Source organism: Nyctereutes procyonoides, unplaced genomic scaffold (genome assembly GCF_905146905.1).
Source record: "Nyctereutes procyonoides isolate TBG_1078 unplaced genomic scaffold, NYPRO_anot_genome, whole genome shotgun sequence".
In the NCBI taxonomy this organism is placed as follows: Eukaryota; Metazoa; Chordata; class Mammalia; order Carnivora; family Canidae; genus Nyctereutes; species Nyctereutes procyonoides.
The window spans coordinates 28,204,016-28,231,701 of NW_026575140.1; the positions used below are offsets into that span (position 1 = coordinate 28,204,016).

Below are 27,686 nucleotides of genomic sequence, written 5' to 3' on the forward strand. Positions count from 1 at the left end.
TTACAGGTGAGATCCCCAGTTCGGGGCTCTCCCTTGACTCCCGGCTGCCCGCAGGCCGTGCCCCAGCCCACGCGTCTCGTGCTTGTGAAGTTAGTCTCCAAACAACAGCAGAAGCGTCGATTTGTCACAGGAAACCTTGTTTTCGGCCTGGATGCCTCCCGTGGGCCTATCCTGGGTCAGGTGTGCGCAGCCCCTCATGGGGTGGTTCCGGGCAGAAGGGGAGGACACAGGTTCAGCGCACCTCCATTTGGAAACTTCGGTGCCGTTCCTGACCACTCCCTGCGGGCTCCGGGGCGGGAGGGCGATGACAGACGTGGGCAAATGCTGTGGCTCTTCAGTCATCGCGGTGTTCCAGCACAGGCCCCCTTCCCTAACTTAGGCCAAATCATGAAACCTAATACCGATAGGGGTGGTGGGGAGAGAGCAACCCATAACCTGTTCATCTCTCGTGCTTCAAAAAGAACCCTTGGGTGCGGGATGGGATTTGAGGTGCACTAAGAGGGGTCCGCAGCTCTGAGATACTGCTCCACACCCAGTCCCACACGCACCTGCCTGTCGCCCCTCCCAGAGGACTCCGTGCCCGGGTCGGAGAGGACCCGTACCGGGATTATGGCACCGCGGGATGGAGGGCTGCGGGGCCTGGGGACATGGCAAAAGGCCACCTCCAGCTAGGACTGCTGTTGGCATTGCCCGGGCACAGAAAGGACGGGGCGGGGGCCCAGAGGACGGCCTCCAGGGCCCCGCGGGACTCCGGGCTCACTGGGGCTGAGTAGCCGGGGCAGACCTTTTTTTTTAAAAAAAATTTTTATTTTTATTTATGATAGAGAGAGAGAGAGAGAGACAGAGACATAGGCAGAGGGAGAAGCAGGCTCCATGCACCGGGAGCCCGACGTGGGACTCGATCCCGGGTCTCCAGGATCGCGCCCTGGGCCAAAGGCAGGTGCCAAACCGCTGCGCCACCCAGGGATCCCCCGGGGCAGACCTTTAAAAAAAAAAAAAAAAAAAAAAAAAAAAAAAAAAAAAAAAAACAGAAACCAAAGGATGAAGTCATTAGCATCAATTGGGCACATTCAGTGTAGATTACTGACATGCCATTATTATGAGGATAAAAGAAATATAATTAATAAAGCCCGCCCGGCCCGCCTTTTGTGCTCCCGTGAATTCTATATTGGCATCTGCATCTATCTCGGCCACAGACGAGCCCTCTCCTTCCACTCCCTGGACGTCGCTAAAATGAACGGTGCAGAGAAATCACTCCCAGGATCTGGAAACTCATCTTTTTCTGCTGCAATTTGTCTTGTGATGCCTCCGTTCTCTCCCTCCCAGGGCAGAATTAGAGCATTTTCCAGCAGTGACGCAAGAGGTTCCATTCAAGGAAGAACAAAGCCAAGCCGGGCCCAAGGTCCTCCCACCTAGGACCCTGTTGAGGGCCACTCTGCAGGGCCGGTTCCCTTTCAGGCACCAACCTTTGGATCATTGGGGGGGGCGGGTGAGTGGGGGTGTCTTGTGGATGCAGCCCTGGAATCACACTTGCCCCACCTCTGGCCTTGACATGCCCTAGATGGGCTGAGTGTCAGAGGTCACCCTGAGGGTCACCAGGCAGCCTGCAGGACCAGGGGGAGGTGGGCAGCCTGCTCTCTGCCCTGCGTGCGCACCGTCGCCCTGGCCCCCCACCCACCCTCCACGTCTAGAGAAACGAAACCTCGATTGCATGACAGGAAGCAGGCAAGTTCCCTGAAGTGTACCGCAAACCTAAAAACACCCCAGCCCCGTCTTTCATCAGCACCTGGAAGACCAGCATTTGAAGAGAAACAGAAAGCCACTCTTCCCTCCTGGGGGGCAGGGCTCCCGCTGGGAGAAGGTGCCACCCACCGGGCAGCTGCGGAGCCCGAGTCCTGAGGCAGGTAAGAGAGGAGCTGAAAGCCCCACAGCCCTTGGGGTGAGAGCCAGGGACGACCCAGGAATCTGGACACTCAAATGCCCGTGGAGGCAGGCGGGTGACGAGGACCCACGATGCTTTGCCCTGACCTTAAACACGCGCAAAAGCTCTGCACGTCCAGGGAGGGATATGCTCTCTCTGCCACTTAGCTTGCACCTTCTACTCTCCCCATCTGTGTTTCCTTGCTTTTGATAGAGTTGGGGTTCGGGCTATCCGTCTTCTCCGGAAGAGTGGCGGCGAGTAGGTGGTGATGAGGGGCAGGGAGCCCCGGGCCAGGGCAGGGGTGCGGGGGACCCTGGGGCTCAGTGGGCCCTGCAGGCCGGGCCGCCGGGGGCCGGGGCCCGCCACATGATCTGGGCTCACGTGTCGGCTCAAACATTTCAGGACCATCTATGCAGCCCAAACGCAGCAGACGCCCGTGGGCAGCAGGCTCTCCTACCCCCAGGGCAGGGGAGGGACAGAGGACCCAGGATTGCGGGGGGGGGGGGTGCCTCAGGCCGCTGCGGCATCTCCCACCATGGAGTGCTCCTTGTCTACAACCAGGTGCAATGGCTTGGTTAGGTGCCTAGCGAGAGGGACACAGAGAACTTTCTGGATGACGGGAGGGATGGGCTTGTCCGCCTAGCTCTCTGTCTGAGGATGCACTGGAGTCTGGGCCTTGGTAAGTCAGCCCACTCCCGTGACCCTTCCGGGAATTGGAATTCGATGGCGTGTGGCTCCTTGGCCCGGAGGAAACACTAGGAACGGCAGCAGGGCCCTGCCTCGCTTCCACGGAGTCCCGCTTTTCCACGTGAATGTTGGGCCTTTGCAAGCGGAAGATGGCGAGTGCGCCCCGCGCGTGGGAGCGCAGGAGGTTGAACGAGGGCGACTCCACGGGTGAGCACCAACGCCTCGCCCTGTTCATTCAGGGAGGGGGCGTCTCCGGCGTGCCCGCAGGTGCGGGGCCCTGAAATCCTGGGCTAAGCCACAGGCCCGTCGCTAAGCAGTCACTGAAAAGGAAAGAGCCAGACGGGCTGGGTGTGTGAGGCCAGGTGCGTTTTGAATGACCTCGGACGTATGATCGGACGCAATAGTCCCGGACCAAAAATTCGGTAAATATTTTGTGTCTTCGTGGGTTAGTGTACGCACAGGAAAAGATTCTGGAGCTGTTTCAACGCCAAAACTGGTAGGAATGGCACCTCCGGGGGTTTTCACTTTCGATGTTGTACGTGTCGCGGAAGTCTAATGTATCATTTCCAACACGTGCTGCTTCTCCCGGAGTCAGAGAAAACCCAAGAAAGCTCAGTGACAGCAGCGCTCAGGGGGTCAAGAGACGGCGGGCGCGGGAGCAGCCGTGGGAAGGCAGGGACTGTGACGCCCGCGGCTGGGAGTGGAAACGGGCGCAACTTGGGGAATTGGCCGACCACGTTGGGTGAAGCCGCGGGAGCACGTGCCCTCTGACATGGCCATTCCGGGCCCGGGGACGTGCCCTGGAGGGGTGCACACCCACGGCTCGCGTGCGCACGAGGTGCTTGCGGCGGCGGCCTGCTCGTGGGCCAGCCTGGGAGGGACCGTGTACACCGTGGGGCATTCACACAAGGGAAAACCTCACCACAGTTAAAAATTTAAGAAAAAAAAAAAAGGATCCCTGGGTGGCTCAGCTGTTTAGTGCCGCCTTCGGCCCAGGGCGTGACCCTGGAGACCCGGGATCGAGTCCCGCATCGGGCTCCCTGCACGGAGCCTGCTTCTCCCTCTGCCATGTCTCTGCCTCTCTCTGTGTCTCTCATGAATAACAACAACAAATCTTTTAAAAAAATAAATAAAAGATTTAAAAATTCCGCCCCTGCCCGTGTCCATGTGGGTACGTCCTGAAGATAAGGTTGAAAGAGAACAGGAAGTGGTGTGGTCGTCGGTACAGTGTGATTCTACTTGTGTGAGCTTTTAGGACACCCAGAGTAGTGTCCCTGTAAGTCTGTGGCTTATGGAGCCAAATATAAATGACAAAAGTCTAAAAATACGCGTGGGAACCATGCACACAGGCCTTGGGGTGATTGCTTCCTCTGAGGAGCAAGGAAGGCGGTGGGACGGGGCGGGGAGGCAGGCGGCCCTTCCGTGGCGTCTTTAACGTCGCGTTCCTTGAAAAGTGACGTGAAGCCGGCGCTGGGGCTTCAGGTGAGTCCTAGTGTTTTCTGCACTGGAACTTTGGTGCCCGCCGGTGCGTGTGAACCGACCCTGCTGTGCAGTTCCACGGTCCCTGGTGGCCGGTGAGCCGACTGGGTTCCCGTGTGTGTCGCGCGTTGCTGGCCCAGTTCCCCGGGCGTGAACAAGGGACATGGAGTAAGGGATCCCCCCGGGGAAGGCCAAGGGCACCGTCCCTGGGGCGCCGGCAGGCGGAGGCCGATCAGCGGTTGCTGTGCAGTGGGCAGCGGGCCTGGGAGGCGGCCGGCCCGGGCCAAGCTGGCCTGGACCGTGGGGGCGGCGGGTCAGGCCTGGAAGGGACGAGACTTGGCATGTGGCTGGAGGGAGGGGACAGGGGAGGATTTGCCAAGGGAAGGGGAGTCAGCTGTGCTGGGTGTGGCCAGGATGCCCCAGGGTTTCCCTTGGGCGGCCTTGGGTGGCCTTGGGCAGCCTCAGGTGGACTCTAGCAGCCTTAGCTGGCTTCAGGTGGCCTCAGGTGGTCTCAGGTGGCCTCTAGCGGCCTTGGCTGGCTTCAGGTGGCCTCAGGTGGTCTCAAGTGGCCTCAGGTGGCCTCAGGTGGCCTCTAGTGGCCTTAGCCAGCTTCAGCTGGCCTCGGGTGGCCTCAGGCAGGGCGCTGTGCGGCCTGGGGACAGAAGCCCACGGCGGGAGACAGGAGGACGGGGACAGAGGCAGTCCCCGGTGGCGGTGAGGGCCTCGTGGCTGCAGGCGGGCTACAGGCAGAGGTGAGGGGACAGAAGTCTCTGTGGTGGGTGCGGAGGCAGGCCGGGAAGAACGGCGGCTGTATGTGGCGGGTCCCAGGCACCTGGAGCCGCGGCCCCCAGCTCCCTGCCGCCGGGGCTGCGGGGTCACCTCCCCGCCTCATCGCCTGCTTCCTTGGCTGACTCAGGGCCCGGGGTGGGGGGGGAAGGGGGGCACACAGCAGGAGCCCGGGCCCGGCCCCCTGACCCCGCGGCTGCACCCCACAGTCTTTTGCCTCCAGAGCTGGGGTGCCCCGCGGGGAGTGCTCCCAAGGGAGGGCACCGGCTCGCAGCCCGGCCGCCCCCAGCAGCTGAGCCCGCTGCGGTCCGTGCCGCCCATTCTGGGGACTTGGTGTCGGCCGGGCAGGCGACAGGGCGGGCCGGGTGCGGAGGGGGCGAGGACTGGACAGGGGACAGCGCCGTCCTCCCCGGACTCCCGGGGGACGGTCCCTGGGGGCCCGGGCAGCCGAGCGCGGCGCAGGCTCCGGGAGTCACGTTAGGGATCGGGATGAGGTAGGAAAAATCTGTGCTCATTGAACCCGAAATGCAGTCGTCTGTCAGCGCGGGAACTGAAGTGTCCGCGGCAAATTATATTTAAGGCTCCGTTGTCACCGGCAGATTAGCTAATGCTCGATTTTAAGCGTAGGCTGCTACTGCTATTGCTCCTGGTTAGCTCCGGCTGGCAGGTAACCTTGTGCAACAGTGACTGCTTTGCTTGAATAACATATTCGATCAAACAGGACAATTCTTTCAAAAATTGAGTTCTCTGTGGCAATTTGAGACCTGTAATCAGCCAATTAGATGATTGCAGCACGGATAAAAATAGTCTCCTAACAATGTCCAAGGTATAAATGTGATTTGAATTTCAAAATGTTGAGCATGTGGTAGGAAAATGCACGGTTGGGTAAATAGGACTAGACATTATCAGATTTGATTTCTCTTTGCAACCCTGCTCTGAGCTAGAGCCTCATTTTGCCCGAATAAACTCCAATCTCGTTTGTGTCGGAGAGGCCCGGGGTACATCTCGCTCCAAATCTCAAAGGGCTCAGCAGCTTTACTCCTCTGCTGAACGTCCGCGTGAGCCTTAGCACCACGTAGCCACGTGGTGTGAAATCCACGCACCCAAGAGCCGTGCAGGTCCCCGGGGAGCATGGCATTGGGAGGCCGTCAACACCCACTACCCGAGGACCGGCGTTCTCGCTCTCCGGCAAGGGGACAGAGACACGGAGCACCTGTGGGAGGTCTGGCGAGGGACCTGAGGGCCGGGGCGTGACTCGAGGATGTGGTTTGCTCGACCGCGATCCAGTCAGCCTTCACCGTCGGTTCAATAACTTGCTCTTTCTCCTCTAACACAAGGAAGTCGCACTCAGGGGCCAAGCCACCCCCTTCTCTGGGGCCTTTCTGCTCACCATCTCTGCTCACCCAGGTTGACCAGAGCTCCCATTTTCACCCTGATGTCGTCGGTTCGGCATCACCTGGCCTCAGCTGGGCTTAGCTGAATTGCAGAACAAAGATAGTGACTTAGCAAATGCGTATGCAGAGCCGACCAGCGAGGGACCCACGTCTGTGCTGATGACTAAAGGAAAAAGCACAAGGCAAAAGGAAGAGCTCCTTGAAGCACGGAAACTTGGTGTTCCTTCCTAGTGGCCGTCAGGGTTCCTGGCAGAGCCACAGGATGCGTTACTATGAATTCACTCATCCACCCAGGCCGGATCCTGTATTAGCAGCGATGATGACAAGAGCTGCCCGTGGCAACGCTGCCATTGCTAAAACAAAAACAAAGAGCCCTGATGTCCAGAAATGCAGACTCTCAGGTTTGCATAATCGTTTCAGCAGGTCCCGCCACACTCTGCGACACAAGGGCCAAAGCGTGTTTCAAGTGTTACCCCAGACCTGCGTTCAGACCACCGTCCCCTCGTGTGTCAAGCCCCAAACCTAATCCAAGGCTTTGAAAACCGAAATGTTCTCAGTGCCGTCATTTTCCACACAAAATGCCAAATGTAAATTAACCACTTTTAAGATCTTTCCAGAAAGTCATTGCACACGGTCACCATTAAAAATTCCCTGCTTTTTAAGGTGGGAGCATCTCTGCCTCCAATGAGGAAATAATTAGCTTGGAGTACCATTTGACTAAATACCAGTACATGTAGATTTATATTGAATGCATTTATTAGGAACACTGTATTAAAACTTGCCAGAGGGATGCCCGGGTGGCTCAGGGGTTGAGCGTGTCTGCCTTCGGCCCAGGGCGTAATCTTGGGGTCCTGGGATGGAGTCCTGCGTGGGCTCCCCGCAGGGAGCCTGCTTCTCCCTCTGCCTGTGTCTCTGCCTCTCTCTCTCTCTCTGTCTCTCATGAATAAATAAATCTTAAAAAATAAAAATTTAAAAAATAAAAATAAAAAATACATTAAAAAATAAAACTTGCCAAACTGTAACATCACAATGTAAAGGAGTAGGGAGGGTCTCTCTCCTCCAGCTTCACATAAATGATTTAAAATGGCTGTTTTTCCTCTTTAGAGTTTTACAAAATGAGATAAAACACCAAGTTGAAAACAAGTGGGATTTATTTGCTCATTCACCCTCCCTTCTTACGAACCCGTACATACACCAAACCATTGCAAGGAAGTGAGACACAAAAGCCGACAAGACCACTGTGCGGATGTTCGACAAAATGCAGTGTGAGCTGAGCGGGGACCTCCTCCGTTAGCAAGGCACTCGGGGACTCCATCAGCGGTCAGGGATCAGACCACACGGCGACGTCTGGCCTTGAGCTGCATAGGATTCTAGGATTCTATTTCACATTTTCGTCTTTGGAGTATAGTTTTAAGCCTCCTACATTGTTAACAAATTCTCCAAACAGAAGTCCTTTAGGTTAAGACGTGGGTAAGGACGAAGACAGTACTAACACCAGTTACAGAGGCTGTATGACCTTGGGCCTGTTGCAGGGCAGAGGTGATACCTAAGAATCCGCTTGGATGCAGACACCGCTTCTCAAGCCGCCGCGGCCCGCCCGCGAACCCCACCTGAGCAGCCTCTGCGCAGGGCAATGCAGAAGAAAGGCCAAATTGGAGGCTGTACCTAAGGCTCACTTCAGAAGTCTTCTTTTAAATAGATTTGCTTGAAAGGTGTGAGCTTTCAGAAGCATGAAATTAAAAAAGAGACTTCGATAGAGCCACACTCGAAGATGACTTCTAACGGAATGATCAGACATAGCTCACAAAACCAGCTGTCTCAAAGACAGTGTTATCTTTATTAAAAAATGGATAGACATAGCAGCACCTACAAAACAACAGTTCATCAAAGGCATTATACATTGTCAACGGATAGTGTGAAAAGGGCAGGCCCCCAGCACCGCTGGGTGTGGGCTTCCACATCACAACGCTCACAACCACCAGCCCCGCTCAACAGCACACAACCCAGCACACGCAAGGGGAGACCAAGCGCAACACGGCGCTCTGCAGCTTCAAGCCTTTGTTATCTGCGTGAATAGTCAATCAAGTCAAGTATCACCCTCCTTAGCAGCATCTGGAGCACTCACTGGTGTTCTGGAGGTAGCTGGTGTACTCGACGCACTTATTTAAAAAAAACCTAAGCATTCAATAATAAACACTTCTCCCTGTCCAATGCCATCCACGGAAACACTTCGGTTGCAGAAGAGACGCGCTCTTCCACTTAAATAAGCGTAAAAGCTAACGCGCGCCTCGGCCACGGCGCGGCAGAGGACTCGGAGCGGCGCGCCCGCCCAACGGTCTTTGGTGGAGAGTGCTGGTGTGCTCACGCCGTGTCCTGCCCACCACTCTGCTTCTTGCTGCTTTGCGGGGGAGTGAGGACCCCGGTGGGGGGAGGAGAAATCCGATTCTGTTCAGACAATATGGCTTTCTTTGCTTGGGCTTTGTTCTGTTGGGAATAAAAGCGAGAAATGTGAAAATGGAAGACCCGATCCTTTGGGCTCGGCGTGCTGAGTGTGCCCTTCTGTGGCAGCGGGGGAAACAAACGGCAGGGAGCGATGGACGAGGTCTCTGGTCTCCGTGCTATTTAGGCATCGCATCTATTGAGTGCAAGTTTTCTTTTTCAAGGAACTAGAAGAACTGGGGTCTTTCTAGCCTATCTGACGCCTGCCTGCAGAGGCGTGCGGAGGCTGGTTAGGCAGTTTTATGAGTTTATCTGGGAATGAAGGAACACTACTGACCAGCAAATCCAAGCTGTTTATATAGGTCTGGATGTTGTGTGCGTCTTCAGCGGGAACTCCCCTGAAATGCTGCAGTTTTGAACTTCCCGTCTCCCTAATGACCATGGCAAACGGCACCATCCACTCGACACACTTCTCTATATCACACCACTGATACCCTGCAATGAAAGTAACTTTTAGGCTCAATCGGTCTGTAAGTTTAATCCACCTTGTGAATCGCCCGGAAAGCCAACGTACCTGAAACCTTTTCCATCAATTCAGACGAAGAGAAATGATACAAGGCAGAAGCAGCAAGTACACCGTAGGGAAATTCTAAGCAGCCAATATCCAGGACACAAATATCCAAAAGCTGTGGAGCAGAAAAGAGGCTGAAGCACACGGCCGGCCACCATCCATCCCTTCTAGGGCTCCTCAGGCTCACAGTGGGGTAGGTAGCCCCCAAGGGAGCGGGGCCGCTTACCTCTGCGATCTGTATGAAGATTTGCTGGGGATACTGTGGCAGGAGCACTTCACATAAGTCATTTAGATATGCAACCTGCATATATACATTCAGCCAGGATACAATGGTCAGGGGACTTAAGTGCCACTTAAGAGCCTAAGGGAAAACCGAGAGAAAGGAGACCAATGGCTGAGAGAAGAAAAAGACATTTCTGCTCCCCGAAGGCCTCTAAAGGAGTTCAAAACGCAGCCACATTCCATGCCACAATGTGTCCAGCGGGAGAACTCCTCTCAGATGCACTCACACGGAATGTGGAAAAGATACTATGTATGCATTTTAAAAAAAGGACTGAAAAATTAACTTGTAACCTACCTTCATAATGACTAATTCCATGCTAAGAATCTCCTCTTCTGAACATTCCCCATCTGTAGCATAAGCAAACTGGTGCAGCTTTGGAGGATAGATTTCCTAAAAGGAAATAAAAGGGAGAAACAATTAGCAAAAATCTCTAATAGTTTTAACTTACAACGTACTTCCAAAGTTACTGTTTTTAGTACACTAGCCTGGAAAGAGACAGGGAACATCCATGGAGTAAATACAGGAGCTCCTCCACTGATCAAAGTGCATTTATTGAGAAAGAAACGAAACACCCACTGTTACCAATAAATAGACATAAATACAGCTTTGACTCGGTGGGCATATTTTTGAAATGGTCACCTTTTAAATACCTTTAGCAACACGTTTGAAAGCTGGGCCCATCCAGCCTTCTAATCACACCAAAATTGTAGTCCTCTTGGGTCAAAGTTCAATTTTTGGGCTACCAGGAACTACACTAACCTAAGCGTTTCATACACTCACTACTTGTCTCACTTCTTGGTTAATTTCTAGCCCTTTCTGCACGTGGCTTTATACTTCAGACAACCTCGAATTAGAAAAACGCAGACAAGCATCTGGCCTCTTCCGGTCATCTCAGGGGATCTCAAGAAACAAGGTGTGCCACGTAACAAGTATTTGAAAATGATTTACCTCAAGTTTGGCAGCAATAAATAAAGATGAAATCCCAATAAGCTGTAAAAGCTTTTTTACAATATTTTGTTGCGTTGCCATATACCGATCAAAGAAATCCTGTGCCAAGTAAAATGTCTCTCTGTGAAGTGTATGGACTTCGCACACCTGAAAAAATATTAATAAGTTTTAGAACAATTACTTGAGGAACAAGGACAAAAACAAGCCCACAAACAAAATTTGCCGCGAGTTTTGGTGAAGGACCAGAGAACCCAATCGAGAGAGAGGGACTTTGCTTTTCTGAAAGGACTGTTACCTTGCTTGTCCCCAGGCACAAGCAGGGGCGAAAACCTGGATGGGGCTCAGACAGAAGGATTAAACGTTCTGTGATCGATATCCCGGTAAGAGCCCATGTTCATAGGCTGAAGGAGCATTTCATGGGAAGACTGAACGATGGTCTCAAACCCTAACACCAGGACTGTGCCTGCCCGGCCCACCTCACAGGACTGCGGAGATGGGGTGGGGGGTGCCCGCGAGGGAGTGGAGGACAAGGGAACACTGGGCCCCAACTCCTCACCACCATCGAACATCTGACTGCGCTCGGAAAACTGCCGCTCCTACAGGCCTTCCCGCGTGCCGCTGCATCTCATGGGGCGAACAGGGAGAAAAGGCCCCAGAGAAACAGCAAACAGAACCTTCACAGAAAATGCCATCAATCACTAAAGAGTATTTCTAAGGTCCAAGCTGAGGCATCTTTGAGGTCGGAAGTGAAGCTGGAGCATCCATCCGCTCAGGGACAAGCTCTCAGACCCCCGTCGCCCGGCTCACGGTCGACACGCCTGCAGCTTCGTCCCACCGAGCACCTAAAGGTTACCCTTCTGGCCTATCCTCTCAGTGGTATTACCAGACTTTCTTTGGTTGGATTTCTGAGAAAAACCTTCCTTAAAGTATACGGCATCAACTGCGGTACAGAAAATAGAACTTCTCAGTCATAACGTCCAATGAGCTGCCACCTAGGAGAGTGAAGCATCCTCCATCTACTGTTTCGAGGGATTATAAAACGTCTCCGGGGGCCCAGAAGGGCACGTGTGAGGCCTGGAGTCTCAAGTAGGCAGGCCTGCCAAAGAGCTCAGTACAGAAAATGTTAGCTTTTCAATAACGAAAAGACAAGCAGATTAGGAACGGTGAGAAGAGCCGTCTTTTCTCGCCAACCACATACGCTGCAGTTCACACATACCACGTCTAGGCCGTACAAACTCTGTAAGGAAAATACTGCTAGAAAATATTACAGATGAGAAAACCAAGATTCTAGATTAAATGACTTGCCTGACAAAGACCCATACCCAGCGAGTTGGCAGCGGGGGATCTGAGCCTACGATGAGCATTAACGGGGGTGCGCAGAGCCCGGGAGTAGAGGCTTTCCAAACAGTACCTAACCGCGTTTGTTTTTAGGGAATACTCGGACACTCAACTTCCTTATGTCCTTCCTTTTTCATAAGACGGAGCTGCCTGAGAAGTCCTTCAGCATCACAGAAGAAAGCCCACATCCCACCACCCAAGGCTCCCGGTGCCCCCCGGTGCCCCTGCAGGCACTACTGGGTCACGCACGCGTCCTCTCAGGAGAGGCACACTACCCATACAATAGCTTTTGATGTCTAACAATTATCCATCACAATTTGTCATACTTGTCCTTTTGACCAGTTGTTGCAGAGAAATAAAAGATTTGAATACATTATTTTTTTTTTCGATGCTATTCCGTGGGGAAAGAGAAATGGACTCCAAGGAGTTAAAAAAGAACAATGTAAGCTTTCTGACTGTTAAAGATAAGCCTGTTCATGTATTTTTAAAACTTATGATAGTGGCTATCAAACAGCTGTTATCTGCATTCCACCGGATAGATTCAAAAGCAATTTAATTAAAGACCAAATATCAATATTTACAGTTCAGTGGAAAAGAGAACTTTTGTAATTATTTGAACTTGGAAGAAAAAAAATTAAATGCCAACCTCAAAATATCTAAGAGGTAAAGAGACTTCAGAAATTCGTCTACGGAAGAACCCAAGCAAAAAGAGTAGTACTTGGGAGACACAGAAAAGTGTCAATGGGGTAAGACACACAAAGAGGTCATCAAAGCCCAGAAGGTTCTAGAAGTGGTCAATGCTTCCAGTCGGCAGGAAGACTCAAGCTCACCTGCATCAACCAATCCAGAAGAATTGCTCGCATCTTGGGCTGTAGGAGGGGGTGCTGCTGCATAAAGTGCTTATCCCGTAAGTATGTCTTTTCCTTATTTAGCATAATTTTCCAGACCTCGTCTCTATTTGCCCAGCTACAAGAAACAAAACCAAGTGAAACACAAGAAGTAGGCGTCACTATGCGTCCACACTGACTTGGTGAGATTGTGCACAAGGAGCAAAAGACCTGGAAGGCACGTGGCAGGCAACTTACTTCAGTAGAGGCAGCGGCGAGGCTCTGGAGGGCATGAAGTTCTGCGGTCCACACACGGAACTTGGGTATGCTGGCTCATCCTCTTCTTTGTCAGGTGTGGGAATCAAGGAGCAGGGGTTTTCACATGCGGGATTATCGTCCCAAGGCTGTAGAAGAAAACACACATTCTCAAATGTTTGATGGGAACCAGGTATGTGTACATTCAGTGATTTGTAGAACAGCCAGTAAAACAGAAAATATCTTCACACTAGAGAGCAATCGCCAGGCCTAAATACCTATTCTGGCCTAAATGAGGATGAAGATGGAACGAGTAAGTAAAAGCCACAGTAAGGACTCCAAGCTTTCGTTTCACTTGCCACTGGCTTAGGAGTCTATGCAGTAAGTATCTAAGACGACTACAAAGTCAGTAGCATTTTATCCTCCACACTGTCGCCGTCAAACCATTACCTGAGCAGGAAGATGGACCCAGGAGGGATTAAGACAAAATGCAAACAGCTCTTAGGAGTACAAAAACCGACACCACCACCACCTATACAAATCCACCTGCAGCTCGGTAAGAAACTGGGCATAACCTCTGAGGTATGCTGTGGGATTATTTGGTCACAACTCAGAGATTTGTTTTTTTTTTTTTTTTTTAAACAGGTACAGCGAATCTACCAAAACTTCTTAAAAGTGAAAGAATTCCAATAAAAGTATATTTACATGTGCACCGCACATTCACAAGCGTGAAGACCAAAAATGTAAATTACCATCTATATTTAGTGTCCCCATCTTAAGACGTAAAACCATCAAATGTGACAACTCCTGGTTGCAAGACTAGCCTCATATATTACATAACGAGGACCTTTTGTTTTCCTTAACTCAAAACAAAACAAAAAGAATATCTGCCTAGTTAACACCAAATCCAGGAATGGTCACAGGATATACTAAGAAGTCCGTGGAGATAGAAGCCAGATACCCCTGAAGACCTTTGAATCCTGCCCCCAAAGTCTTGCATGGAATGAGGATCCAAGAACTGATAAGGGAATAAACCATCATTAAAAACACAAACAATATGCTTTCCTTTCAAAGATTCTAGGTACTTAATTTTATTCGATTTTCAGTATTTGGAAAATATTGGACCTATTGCAAAGTAGGTCCTTTTGACCAGAGAAGAAACGGGACAATTAGAAATGAGCATGGGATGTGGGCTCCAGGTGCTGCCTGGAGGATACGGTGGTGGGGCGCGCACAGCACACCGGCCACTTTCAGAGGCGGCCAGAGCACTTTCAGTGTGCTGAGAAGAGCAAGGCAGGATGAAGCTCTTCTCCACCCAGGGTGCAGAGAATTGGGCATGGAAATTAACCATGACAACTCCTGCCAACAGCTGTTCCAGAAGGGCAACCTCCCCCTCCAGCTCTAGTCTCATGTGCTGGTAGCATTTCCTTGACTCAAAACGAGTCACATTACAACTGCTTCAAGCTGCTCTTCTTTCGAGAATGAATTCTAGCTGTGAAGGCAGAAGCTGGGTGCCACCCTCCAAGCCAGATGGCTGAAAGGGCTGAGAGCAGCCTTTGAGGACAAAATGGCAGCAGTTCCCAAACCGCAGTGCACAGACAGACTGGATGACCCACAAGCCACAAGTGGTTCGGAAACCTGGACCCTTTAGGATCCAGCACGTGAGGCACAATAATGAAGTCGAAGTCTCGAGTTTACGCTGGGTTTCAAAGAGGCCAGATCCATCCGACTTTAGGAAGGACCCGGATAAGAGCAAGACCCCAATTTTGACTATTTCTAAACACCCCCGACCCCTTATGCCACTTTTAACTAAGAACAGAACTACCTATGTAGAATCAGGTGCTGAGAAGTAACTACTACAAAGTCCAGGATTTCACTTCAATTAAAAAGGTGGGTCTCCTGCGAAAAGTTAAACAACAAAACGGATATGCTGAATGGATTGCAGATAAAAGGGTAGTCTTTTGCTTAGGAAAGGCCTAAGGTAACACTTAAAGGTTCTCTGTTGTCCTGAGGAAGCAAGCAGTTATAAGGAGTTTAGCATAATGCGCCACAAGTAGCTCCAGGCTGCTGTACTGGGCTGCACTAGAACTCCTGACAAAAACTCCGTGTGATAATTGTGTTACCCCAAACTTCTAGCTTCATGAATCTACAGGGGGAAAAACCAGAACGAGCGCTCCATAGATAGATGGGCAATCTTCAAGCTATCTGCTCTACGAAACGTACAGAAACCTGTTGTCCTTAATCTCTGAACAACCAGGAAAACTCCTTCTCGTTAGTGGGAAATGACAGGAGTATTTAAATACCACAGCTATCAATGTGCACACTTTGGGGACAGGCCCACAGCCCGATTTTAGGCACCCTAGCACTGCTCCGATCCTCCGGGAGAACAAACTACTCCATCAAGTGGATATGGACGCCTTCGCTTCACTCTCAGAAATTTCAATTCCGAAAACAGCTGGGAAAATAAGCAATCCCGAGATTCACAAAGTGGAGAGCCATTTTACCACGGCTCATGAAAATCAACCTGCTTAAAGTTTGTTTGTTTTTGTTTTTTCAAGAAGAAGAAAAGAAAAGAAAGGAATGTCTTATTTCCTTCCCTAAAGGCAAGTATTTCTTCATGTAATGAGAAGGAAATCATCAACCCATTGTTCGATATTAGGTCGATCTCCCCAGAAATGCTAATTTCCAGGGTCTACGTGCAGGGACGACAACTCTTCCTGCACACCCACTGCTTCAAAGCCCTTCACTCTGCCAGAACCAGCTGCCACAGCTGTTGCTCAGTGCCCAACACAGCGACGTGCTGCCCACTGCTAACCTAGTTGGGACCAGAGCCCTCTGCTCAGATACTATTCCCACTCAAGCTTTTCTCCGTGATAGGGTCAGAAGGCCTGACCCGCTGGTTTGGAGATAGGCTGCTTCCCCTACTGGAGCCATAACTACAGTCCCCAGCCATTTCTGGAGGGAGGAAGGATAACGCGAGCTTTTTCTGCTAGGAACTGCTGATATTGTAAGGATATCACGAGCACGCAGGAAATTTGGCGGCAACTCCGTGACGGAGAGACAAGAGAAATGGACTAGTGAGGGATCCCTGGGTGGCGCAGTGGTTTGGCGCCTGCCTTTGGCCCAGGGCGCGGTCCTGGAGACCCGGGGTCGAATCCCACGTCAGGCTCCCGGTGCATGGAGCCTGCTTCTCCCTCTGCCTGTGTCTCTGCCTCTCTCTCTCTCTGTCTTTCTCTCTCTCTTTGTGACTATCATAAATTTAAAAAAAAATAGAAAATTAAAAAAAAATTTAAAAAATGTGTTGAGACACAGGTATCATCACAGAGAACGTTCCACTGATACTCTAGAGGCAGAGGCCAGGCGGAGCCCCGGACAGCAGTCCTCACTGCAGGTAACTGCAGGACAGACGGGCTGAGGACCTCCAGAAGGGGGGGAAGTTACATACCTGCTGCTCACGGGGTGGCGGGGGGAAGGGAGGTCCTTAGCACCAGGACCGAAAGACAGAAGCGGGGACGGGGAGAATTGGGGTCGCTTATGGACACACACAAACCCCCGCATCACAGTCGCCGGAGAGCTCTGTGTCAGGAGCCCTCCCCCAGTTCCCGGCCTAGAGACAGGGCTCCGGGATGGACTCCGCCCTTGGCTTGCTTGCACAGGACTCTGGGTCACTTTCTTGCCCTGAGTCTGAGTTTCCTCAAGGGCAGAAGGAGAGGACTGAGTTATTTGATGTCCACTCTGGTTCTTCGGGACATCAGCGCGTTATGTGTAACCTCGGAGGTGCGGGTGAGGAGCCCAACGCCTTCCTGGGGTCCCAGGCTGGCCGAGGCCAATGCCACCGACGGGCCAGGCCTCAGCCCATAGATGAGCACCATGCCCCCCCCCCCCCGCGGCAGAGGAGCGCCTCCAGCAGGAGGCAGCGGGGACCGAGCGTCCATCTAGAGCACAAAGCGCAGCAGGCCGGCGGCCGAGGCCCGGTGGGCATGGGAACCTACCTGCGCGCCGCCCTGGCCCCTCGCAGTGCTGTCAATTTCCGCAACTTCTTCATCCGGATCCTGCAAAAAGTGACGGAGGGCGACCCCCAGCCCCCAAGGAAACACACCAGACGGTCCAAAGACAAAAAACACAGAGAGAGGAGAGAGAGAACGTCGGTTAGGCTGCGGGCCCCGCTGCGGCCCAAGGCAGTGCCACCTCCCCAATCCGTACGGGGAGGCAGGGCCCCGGGGCGGGGGGAGGGGGGAGGGGGGGAGCCCCGCCAGGTAAGGCCAGGTAAGCCCGGGGAGGGGGTCTCCTCCCCCACCTGTCTCCTGTGTACTCACAACAGCCACGTTTGGCTTCCTCTTCCTGGAGCGCACAGACACGTGGGTGCCAGCGTCGTCCTTCATGGTGTCCCGGTCCTGGTGCTGCGCATCCCTGCCGGGCCGGCCGGGTGGCCCGGAGGTCAGGGCGGGCGCTGGCAGCCTGGGCGCCCCTCCCCCCGCCGCGCAGCCACGGGGCACTCACCTGTCCCTCCGCTCCCTCGGCACGGCGGGCTCGGCACGCGGGGCCGGTCTCGGGCCCTGGGGGCACAAGCCGCGCGGGGGTCAGGGCGGGGGGTCAGGGCGCGGGGCGCGGGCAGGGTGGGGGCAGGGCCGGCCGCGCGCCCCGGACACCCCTCCCCCCGCGCGGGCGGCGGCGGCGGCGGCGGCAGGAGGCGGCGGGAGGCTGCGGGCGGCGGCGGGAGGCGGCGGGAGGCTGCGGGCCGGCCGGGAAAATGGCCGATGGGCCCGGGGGCCTGCCCCCCCCGCGCCGGGTCCGCAGCGCGCCCGCCGCCCCGCCGCCCCCCCCCCCCCCCGCTCCCCGGCCGCCCCGGCCCGTCCCGGGACCACCCCGCGACCCCCGCCGCGCCCGGGTCCGGCTCGCCCTCACCGAGCCCTGTCCGCGGCGGCGAGGACGGCGGGAGGCGGGAGGCTGCAGCGGCGGCCCGAGCGCGCGGCGGTGGCGGGACCCGCGCCTGCCCCTTCCCCCGCGCGGGCGGCCGAGCCGGCTGCTCGTGCGCCCGGCCGAGAGCGGGGCAGTTAAGAGTCCCTGCGCGCGGAACCGGCCCCCGGCCCGCCCTCGCATCCTCCCGCCAGCCTCCGCCCCGCCCCGGCCGGCTCCGAGCCCCTCAGCGGCCGCCCCAGGGCCCGGGCCCGGGCCCGCCCCGCCGCCGCCTGCGGGCCCGCCCCGCCGCCGCGCAGCCCCGTGGAGGCGCTCGGGCCGGCGGGGGCGGGGCCTGCGGTGGGCGGGGCCTGCGGGGGCGGGGCCTGCGCGGGGAGGGGCGGGGCCAAGCCACCGGGCCTGCGCGGCGCGGGACGCGGGGGGCGGGGCCGGGGCTCGCGGCTGCGGGGCGGAGGGGCGGCGGGAGGCCGCGTGGCCGGCCCGCGGGGCATGTAGACACGGCGCGCGGCAGGGTGCGGGCCGGGCCGCGGGTGCTGGCTGGGCCGCGGGGAGCGGGGGTCCCGCCGGCCGCCGCCCCGCCGCCCCGCCGCGCGCGCTGCCCCTCCCGGCGCGTCCGCCCCGCCCCGAGACGCAGGGTTCCGGGCCGGGAGCCGGGGCGGGCCTGTGCCCAAGGTCACCGCGCCTGGTCGCGGGCCTACGACCGGGGCCGGCACCGCGGGCTGCTCCTGGCCGCGCCGCCCGCCCGTCCTTCCGAGCGCGCCGGTTCCTGCGGTCACTCGTCGAGCCGACCTCCCGGCGCCCCCCTGCGGGCCCCTCCCGCCACCTCCTCCGCGGCTGGGGCCCCGGGGCGCGGGCCGCCCCTCTGGCTGAAAGCCCTCCCGGTGGCGCCCGTCGGGCTCCCGGCCCGGCTGCAGGGCTCCCCTGGAGCTCCGTCGCCCGCGGGCCTCCGCCGCACCGGTGCCCTGGCAGCCGCTGCCCCACGTCCTCCCCCACGTGCTCTCTCAGCTCGGCGGGAGCTGCCCTGCGCTGCGCACACGCCCTCGGGGCTGCTCCTGCCCCCCTAGAACTTCAGGGTCTCCGTGAACTCGGCGTCTGCAGCTCCCCGCCCCCCGCACTTCCTCTCCACCTCCTGCCCCGCTGTGTGTCCTTCACCCAACTTGCCGCCAGAAGCCTCGTGCGTTTCCTCCTGGGTTTCCCTGTTCGCTCGCTCGCTGTCCCTCTGCCTCCCGGGAGTTCCGGGCTGCAGCCCCCAGCTCTGGGCAGAGTAGTCCCGGGGTGCGGGTGGGGGTGCGGGTGGGGGAGGGAGACACTTGCTCATCTCTGTGGGTGAGTTGTTGAGGAGCATACGGCCACCGAGTCCTTGTGGACCTTCCAGGGCAACGAGACCATCACCTGAAAGTACCTTTGAACTAAACTTGGCAGAAGCGGCATGTGGGCATGTCGCCCAGGGCTCCCAAACACTCCCAAGACCCTTCCTGATGCGCCATTCCGCCCCCCACCCCCACCCCCCAAACATAAGGATCTTCCTGAAGTGAGAGCCTGGGTCTGATTGAAGAGTGTGCCCTGTGTCACCCCCGGAAGTCCCTGCCAGCAGATGTCGGCCTTCCAGGGGCCTGGAGCTGAAGGCTGCTGAGATGACTCCCTCAGGTTATCTCAGGGAGACATGAACGCAGGCTCCGGAGCTCCAGGCCCCGTGTCCTTCAGTAATAACAATAAGAGGTCCCACGAACGGCATTTCCAAAACGTCAGCTTTGGACTCAGTCCTTCAGAGTGTTCAACTTCATGACGATCCCATCGTGTTGCTGCTACCATAGTGCTATTTCAAAGAAGGCAACTATCGACTTCTTAGGGTGATTATGAGGATTGGGGTGATACAGCTTCCGGGACTTGGCGCACACTCGGTGCTCAGTAAATGAGAGATATATGACAATGATGAATGCGACATATGTCAGTATTACAGATATCAACCCATATCATTGTTATCGATGATAGACACAGACTTTTCCTTAGTGATGGTAGCAGCTTACCGTCCCACCAGCGAGAATGAGAGTTCCAGATGTTCCTTTTCCTAGCTGACGCGCTCATCAACAGTACGGCGGACACAGAAATTTGGTATATTCATTCAGCGGAATGCTGCACAGCAGTTAAAAGGACAGACCGCTGGAGCATTCAGCAACATGAAGAAATCTCACAGACGTAACCATGAGCACGAGAAGCCAGACACAGAAAAGTTTACTGTGTGATTCCATTTATTTGAAGTCTCAGAAAAGGCAGAACTATAGCGACAGTGTGAAACCAGCAGTTACTCCTGGGGTGGGGTTAATAACCGGGAGGGGACCGAGGGAACCTCCTGGGCACTACCCATGTGTTATGCTTTGATCTGGATGCGTGGTTGCGTATGTAAAAATTCATCGAGCCCTACATTTAGGATTTATGCACTTTCCTGAGTGTGTGTTCATTTCAAAAATAAAAATAATTGTTTTTCAAAAAAATCATTTAAAACAAAGTAAGACTTTAATGATCCCTGCCCACTTGGGAACATCCAGTCTGGAAGGGAGGCGGCTATGCAGATTGGTAGTTGTAGTGATAAGGGCTGAGTGATAAGGGTTGGGAAGGGAAACTTCTAGGAGCCAGCACTCCACGTGGAGTGGTGGCAGGAAAGGGCATCCAGCCTACTCGTGGACGCCAAGAAGGCTCCATGGAGGAAGCAACACCTAGGTCAGAAGGAGGAATGGGTTTGGCAGAGGCAATAGAAAAGACGTCTGTGGAAACAGGCTGCAGCAAGGCTTGGGGTCCCCGGAAGTTACTGCTGGCCACTTGTCTGGGGTAGCTCGCCTTCGGCTGTTTGGTTTCATTTCATTCTATGGCTGCCTGGGTCAGGGTCAGAGCATCCAAGCTCTGGACTCAGGCCTTGAGGGAGCCTGGAGATTGACCTAGAAAACCATCTGCTGGCTAGAGAGGGTATCACTCCACAATGAGACTTTGGAAAAGCTCCTTAACCTCTTGGACCTCAATTTCATCTGTAAAATGGGGGGAGATTCTAATCACCTTAACCGCCAGGGATGCTGTGAGGACTAAGTGGATTAATACCCACGATGCATTTGCAATAGTATCTAGCACATAGTGAGTGTCCTGTATTAACAATCATCATTGCTTATAAAGTATAAAGGGCATCGGAGGAGCTTAATACATGGTAAGAACAGTAGCCGGGTTAGAAGGACTAAGAAGTTAGTCCTCCTGGGAAGTCCTTCCCAGAGAGGACCCCTTAACCTGGGGCCGCCAGATAGCCTTCAGTGGCCCAGGAACTCCTGCTGACGTCTGTGCACCTGGGCAGCTGCTGCAGAACGGTCAGCAGTCCCACAGAGGCACGTATGGAAAGTTACAGAGTGCTGGGGGCTGGGGTTGTTGACCCCGGGTTGACCAGGGGAGGTGTGGGCTGTGCTGGAAGCCCGGCTGGCCCAGGCCTTGCTCTCAGGCAGAGCTGGGCACCTAGAGCCGCTTGGCTGAGCCAAGAGGGGCGGTGGCGGCGGGAAGGGGGCATCTTGTGCGCTAAGCACGGGAGTCCCAGAAGAAGAGAGGCCAGACTGGCTGCACCGGTGTGAGCAGTGAGGCCGGGGCCAGGCAGGAGGAGCAGGACCCGGTGCCAGGGAACCCGAGGGTGGGAAGGCCCCGGGGGCTTGGCCCCTGTCCTCTCTCAAGCCCGGGCCTGCCAGGTCAGCCCACGTCCGGGCCCCCGTGGCTGCTCCGCAGGTCGGGCTTCCCATCAACGTCACGGGGCTATGGGCTCCGTGGGGGGCGCGCTGGCCAGCCGATGGGTGGTCCCGGCGCGGCCTGGCCCTCCCTTCGCGGGGGAGCAAGTGCAGTCCCACGTCTTCAGGCGGAAGGCTGTGATCAGTTAAAAAATTCCAATGAAAATTCAAATTGCCCTTTACGCTTTATAGGCGGCAGCGCAGCGGCGGCGGCTCGCACCCCGGACTCCGTGCTGAGCTCAGGGTCCCCGGGGCGGACGGCTGGTGGAACACACTGGAAGGATGGAAGGACGCGCAGGAGCGCACCAGCTCCTCCCACCCCGCCCGCCCGCCCTGGGGGGGCCCAAGCGCTCCGTTCCGAGGGTCCCCAGGGTCCCGAGGGTCCCAGGCCGACCACCGCGTTCCCACGTGGCCCTCCCCACCTGCGCGCCTCCCTCACGGGATGTTTTCCTCCAAGCACGAGGCTTTGCGCTTTGCAGGTGCGGGAGGCTTGGCCAATGGGCGCCGCCCATTCCCGGCCGTGTGATTGGCTCAGGGGAGGGCACGTGGCCTCAGGGGCGAGGCACCTCCTGCCCGCGACAGTGTGGCACACGAACGCGGATGCTACTGGCTTATAAAGCAGCCGCTGGGGCGGAGCTCAGGCGACACCACCCTTTTCCTAAAGAGGGAAGAGCCAAAGGTCTAAGTCCCTGAGCAGGCGGGTTGGAGACTCGGGAGGGGCTCTGCTTACAGGCCACCAGCCAAAGGGGGCAGCCCGGTGCCCTTGGTCCACAGCCGGCCGGGCCACTGGTGACAGCCCCGTGTTGGTGCCACTTGGTCCTGTGATGTTCTTCGCAGGCCCGCACCGCGTGTCCGGTGCTCAGGCTGGACGGGCAGAGAGCCCCGGGCATCCTGCCCTGGTGCAGTCCCCAGGCTCGGGGTCAGGGGCATGCCGGTGGGGGTGGGGACCACCTGAGGACCACGTCGTCAGTACGGGTGACGGCCAACGTGGCCTGTTAATGTGCGTCTCCGGGAGGACGAGGCCGAGGCCTGCGCCATCCTCCACCACCTGGTGCTGCCGTTGGCTCCCTTCAGATGGGGACGCGGCCATCGAGGGGGCACGGCAGCCCTCGGGGCCGCCTGCGAGGACACGGTGGAGGCCCGTGTGTGCTCGGAGAGCGGGGACCGGGTGTGGACGGGGCGAGGTGCAGAACAGCTGCCCTGGAGGAGTCGATACTCGAGCCGCGGGCAGGAGATGGGGACTGACGGACAGACGAGGCGATGGAGCGGGAGGACGGGCGAGCCGAGCCACGGCTCGGGGGGCTCGGAGGTGGCGGGTGTGGGGTGCACAGGCGGGGGCTCCTGCCTCGTCCCGAGAGCCGCGGGAGGCCAGCGAGGTGCGGCCCCGAGGAGCCTGTTGTGGGGCTGTCGTCGCGGGGGGCGGCCAAGGGCGAGGCAGCGGGGAGCGGCCGTGTCCAGCGCTGTGGGCAGTGAGATCCGCTTGGCTTGAGCGGACTTGCGACGGGGGCAAGGGTCGGGGCAGGGGCCAGAGACCCAGAGATCGTGGCCCGCAGAGCTGGCCGCCGGGAGACCCTTCGCGCGGTGCAGACACTGGCACGTTCGGGTCCTGGGCAGGGCCACGGAGGCGGAAGTGACCCTTCCCAGCTCTCTCGGAGGTCAAACGCCAGAACCTTGAAGGGTGGATGGTATGACGAGTACCTGCTCACGGCCGTCTTCGTCGCGAGTGGTTGGTGCTTGGCCGTATCTGCTTGCCCGTCCTCTCCGCTCGCGCACGTCTGCACACGGATGCGCACTCGGACTCATGTGCACACACACCTGTCCGCCACGCACGCGTCTGCTGTGCAATTGCAGGCATCACCACACCTCATCCTAAACGTTTGTACCCCTTAAACGTGAAGACAGTCTCCCCAGTGAGCAAGGTCGCGTTTTCGCACCTCGGAACCTCACCGTCCTGGAACAGGCGCGGTTATCGCGTGACACCGTTTGAGGAGTGATCCTGGTCAGGCTCCCCCTCGCCCCGGGTTTCTGTGTTCAGTCGAAGTCCTTGCTCTTGGTTGTGGGGTCTGCTCTTTGGTCTCCTTCCACGTAGAGCAGCCCCGTCCCCACCGCAACCCGTTTCTTCCCGTGGCCTGGCTCTTGGGCAGCTTCTCGCAGGACGTCGTGGACTCTGGCTTGTCTGATGGTTGCGGTTCTGCTGCTGCTGCTGCTGCTGCTGCTGCTCTGTTGGGATGTGACGCCCGTAACCTAGCTCGCCTGTGTGAGCGAACAGTTCGGTGGCCTTCAGTCTCTCCCCAGATGCGTGTGGCCATCACCATAGTTGCTTCTATTACGTCGTCATCACCTTGAAAAGAACCCGAGTAGCTGTTACCCAGCTAAGTCCCTCTCCGCAGCCCGACGCGGCCGCTCATCCACCTTCCGTCTCTGGGTTTTCCCGGTCTGGCTTTTCATAGAAGGGACTCGTGTGCTTTGCTGTCTTTGGTACGTGGCTTCCTTCTCTTAGCATCACGTTTTCAAAGTTTGTTCACGTGGCCGCGTTTCTTTTCACGCCCGAAGGGTACCCCACGGTGTGGACGCGCCACATTCGTTTATCCGCTCATCCCCCGGAGGTCATCGGGGCCGTCTCCCCTCTGGTTAGTACGAACGTGCTGCTATGCACGTTTGGGTGCAGGTGCTCATGGGCACCCGGGTTTTCATCTTTCTTGGGTAGACACCCGGGAACTGAATTGCTGGGTGACTTGCTGGGTGACTTTGTTTAATTGTCGGGCTGCCGCTCAGAGCCGCGGAAACACCTTCCAGTCCTGTGGGCAGCACGTGAGGCTGAGCTCTCCGCAGCCCGTGCTCGTCGTCATCTGTCCGTCTGAGGCCGTTTTCCTCGGTGTCCCTCAGTGGAGGCTTCTCTCTCTGCCCGGCCTCCCGAGTCGCAGCCTCACCCCAGCAGACCTCCCAGACCCAGACGGCGAAGGATGCAAATGGCACGTAGGACCGGACGGCACTGTTTTCTTATTTGGGGGTGCCAGCTCCTGCACTTTCCTACCGGGTTTCCTAGCGCCCTGAGGATCCCCAGGAAGCAGCCAGGCCAGAGCTGCCTCCAGCAGGTGAAGGTGGCTCCAGGGGGCTGGTGCCAGAGACCGGCCGGGGCTCCCGGGCCTGCCACCGAGTGCACAGGCTGCTGTCCTGCGAGCTGCAGCGCGTGGCCCTGGGGAAGGTGGTGGGAAGGGGACTTTCCCGAGAGCAAGTGCCCCGTAGGAGCCGGCCTCCATGCTACACGACACCCAGGACTCTCCGCCCTTGGGTGCTTCTGTTCCCCGTCGCAGGAGCTGCTGATGCTGTGGGAAACTGGGCTTCTCTGGGAGCGGCCAGGCCGGGGTGCAGCCGTGCCCCCAGCCTGGGAGGCTGGTGGAGGAGGCCGGCCCAGCGTGGCCCTTGCCCCTTGCGGCCTCGGCCAGCCTGTCTACACTGTGGTCCCTCCTCCGGGACCAGAGCCCCCGTCGGAGCTAGGGGGCCTTCCTGGCTCTGCAGGCTGTGGAGTTGGCTCCGTGTGACCAGGTGAGGCTAGGCAGGCAGCGGTTTACCCCGGGATGGCCTCTCGGCAGCCCAAGTCTCCCACCCACCCTGCCAGTGCCCGTGCTGCTTGGGAGCCAGATCCCTCTGGGATGCTCCCCTCGTCTTCTCCTGTCTTCTCTCCTGCCTTGCACGTCTGCCCATCTTCAGCTGTCAGCCTCAGGTTCGAGGCCTGGCCAAGTGTCGCCGCCTCTCCTTCTCTGCCCTCCTCTGAAGGTGTGGGTCGCGGTGCCTCTGCGCCTCCCTCACGCTGACCTGCCTGCCATCCTACCATGTGTGTGCAGGGTGACCATGGCAGTGACTTCTGGTCCCAACAGACACAAGGGTTCTCCTCGAGGGCAGGGCCTGAGTCCTGCTCGCCTCTGCCATCTTTATTGATTTGCTCAGAACAATTTTGGTCACCAGCAACAGAACCTGAGCTCAGACTGGCCTAAGGATCCAGGGTGCATGTTCCTGAAAGCCTAGAGGTATCAGGTACGGCCAGGCCCAGGTCCCCTGTGTCATGGCTGTGCCCACGTCTTGGTCCTGCTGTCAGCAGCCTCTTGGGTGGTGGCAGGGGCCCCGGGCTGGGGTCCAGGGGGCAGGTTTGGGTCACGTGCTCAGGGAGCAGCCGGCTAGGATTGGTCAGTCCCATGTTGTGGTTTCATTGAGATTGGGGTGTTGTCATGGACGGGGGGCAGGGGTGCTTCCCAAGGGAGATAGATGGGCACTGGGCAGGCCAAACCGCAGGAACTCTGAGATGATTCTCCCTGACTCCTTGCCCGCCCTCAGCGCCCCAGTCGGGTCAGTAGCATGTTTACCTCCCTCCCGGGTGCTTCTCGCACCTGCTCCGTGTTCTCAGCAGGAACTGACCCCTGCTTCTCTCCTTCCCGCGGCCATCCGGGGTTCGTTCTGTCTGCCGCAGCCAGGAGGGGTCTCTCCAACACCCAAGCAGATCCCATCCTAATTCAACCCTGGTTGGTGCCCCCTTGCCCCTTGGAGGAAGTCCGTTCTCAGCAGGGCGTGTCCGCCCTTGGTGACCTGGCCCTTCAGTCCTGTGGGGACTCTGATGCAGGACTTGATCCAAGGACCCTAGGATCATGACCTGAGCCGAAGGCAGAGGCTCAACCACCGGGTCACCCAGGCATCCCCCACCCATCTGTCTGTTGATGTGTCCACTTTTCTATCGATCCATCCATCCATCGATGCGTCTAGATTCTAGGTATCTATTTGTCCATCTGTCCCTCCATCTATCCATGCATCCGTCCATTTATGTGTGTGTTCACCCGTCTGTCCATCTCTCCATTCACCTGTCCACCTATCTTTTCACTCATCCATCCATCCATCCACCCACCCACCCACTGGGCATGGACTGGCCCTAGATGAATGTGCTGGGCGGTGGGTGGAGGAATAAGACAATGCACCCACAGATGTAATGTTACCTGGGAACTACACGCTCAAGTGTTGGCAGGAGGAAACACCAGGCACGGTGCCCGCAGTGGCGTGGAACCTCTCAACCCACCAGGCTGATACAACAAAATATCCCCTTCTGCCTGCTGATGGCCGCTGGCTGCCAGTCTGTGAATCTGACCTGGAGCTTCCAGCAGGAATCTTAGCTGAGGGGGCTGTGGTTGGGGCCGGAGCGAGGGGGCTGGGCAGGGCTGCCAAGAAGAGGGGGCGCTCGAAAGCCTGAAGGCTGAGCAGAGTCCGTGAGCCCAGGACTCACGGAAGGCGCTTTGCAAGGAGAGGGAACAGCCTGATGCCATCCCGTGCCAGTGCGTGATTTTCATGTGCTCTCAGCCTAGTTACTGTCCCCTTTCTTCTTCCCCCATCTTTCAACTCAAGGGTGAGGGACGGCAACTGCCCCTGCTCCTCTCCCCTCTGCCCAGCTGCCCAGCGGGACTGTGGGGCAGACACGTGCACATGGATTGAACTCCCGGGGCAGGGCCCTTCTCTGTTTGTTCTCTGCTGCGGCCCAGAACCTGGAGGAGGTGCTCAGGAATCCTCGTCGGGTGGACAAATGACAGGAGCGTGGGACGTACTGAGTGGATGAACGAGTGAGTGAGACGGATAAGCAGGGCTTCCGGGTGGTCCGGGTTGGTGGGTCGTCCCGCCTCAGACTCTGATCGGGAAAGTGAGGGCAGGGACCAGCTTACTGTGCGTTTCACTCATTTTACAACGATTCCTAACTTTTGATTACAGAAGCATATGCTGAACACGTCTTGCCGTGGGAGGAACGCGAGCCGGGCCGGCAGGCCAACCTACCCTTCCTCCCCAGCTCCCCCTCGCCCCGCGGGTGGACGTGGTTGATGGTGGGGACGTTCCCTTCCACGCTTCCTCTGGGCATTTCGCTTGTGTGTAGAGCGCGTGGGCGCGTGGCTGGGGCTGCACCCAATCACGATACGTGGCCCAGTCGACTCGCGGGATTGAAAGAAGAGTTGGGGCACCTGAGTGGCTCGACTGGACAAGCATCCCGCTCGATTTCAGCTCAGCTGCTGCTGTCCGGGCTGTGAGCTGCGGCCCTCCGGTGGGCTCTGTGCTCGAGGGGAGTC

At 56.9% G+C, this 27,686-nt stretch overlaps 2 protein-coding genes across 2 annotated transcripts in view; both read right to left on the reverse strand.

The window, feature by feature from the left end:
- Window positions 1–27,686, reverse strand: part of CAMTA1 (calmodulin binding transcription activator 1) — a 1,317,854-nt gene that overhangs the window by 586,182 nt on the left and 703,986 nt on the right. The gene's annotated exons all lie outside the window — the stretch shown is intronic.
- On the reverse strand, window positions 8,143–17,325 carry LOC129497562 (G1/S-specific cyclin-E1-like). Its single transcript, XM_055306510.1, has 10 exons — window positions 17,246–17,325; window positions 16,921–16,990; window positions 12,932–13,077; window positions 12,677–12,812; window positions 10,509–10,655; window positions 9,855–9,950; window positions 9,504–9,638; window positions 9,281–9,392; window positions 9,044–9,201; window positions 8,143–8,751 (listed from the first exon to the last, which is right to left on the reverse strand). Exons 1-10 carry the CDS (start codon window positions 17,308–17,310, stop codon window positions 8,629–8,631), a joined length of 1,188 nt encoding a protein of 395 aa, XP_055162485.1. The 5' UTR covers window positions 17,311–17,325; the 3' UTR covers window positions 8,143–8,628.

What these genes read in the sequence shown, in the direction of transcription:
- LOC129497562 (XM_055306510.1), bottom strand. Translation starts at nt 17,310, where the DNA reads ATGAAGGACGACGCTGGCACCCACGTGTCTGTGCGCTCCAGGAAGAGG. An exon ending in TGGAATTAGTCATTATGAAG is followed by an intron (nt 9,639 to 9,854) that starts GTAGGTTACAAG and finishes GTTTTCCCTTAG; the next exon opens with GCTCTTAAGTGGCACTTAAG. An exon ending in TCTTCATACAGATCGCAGAG is followed by an intron (nt 9,393 to 9,503) that starts GTAAGCGGCCCC and finishes TCTGCTCCACAG; the next exon opens with CTTTTGGATATTTGTGTCCT.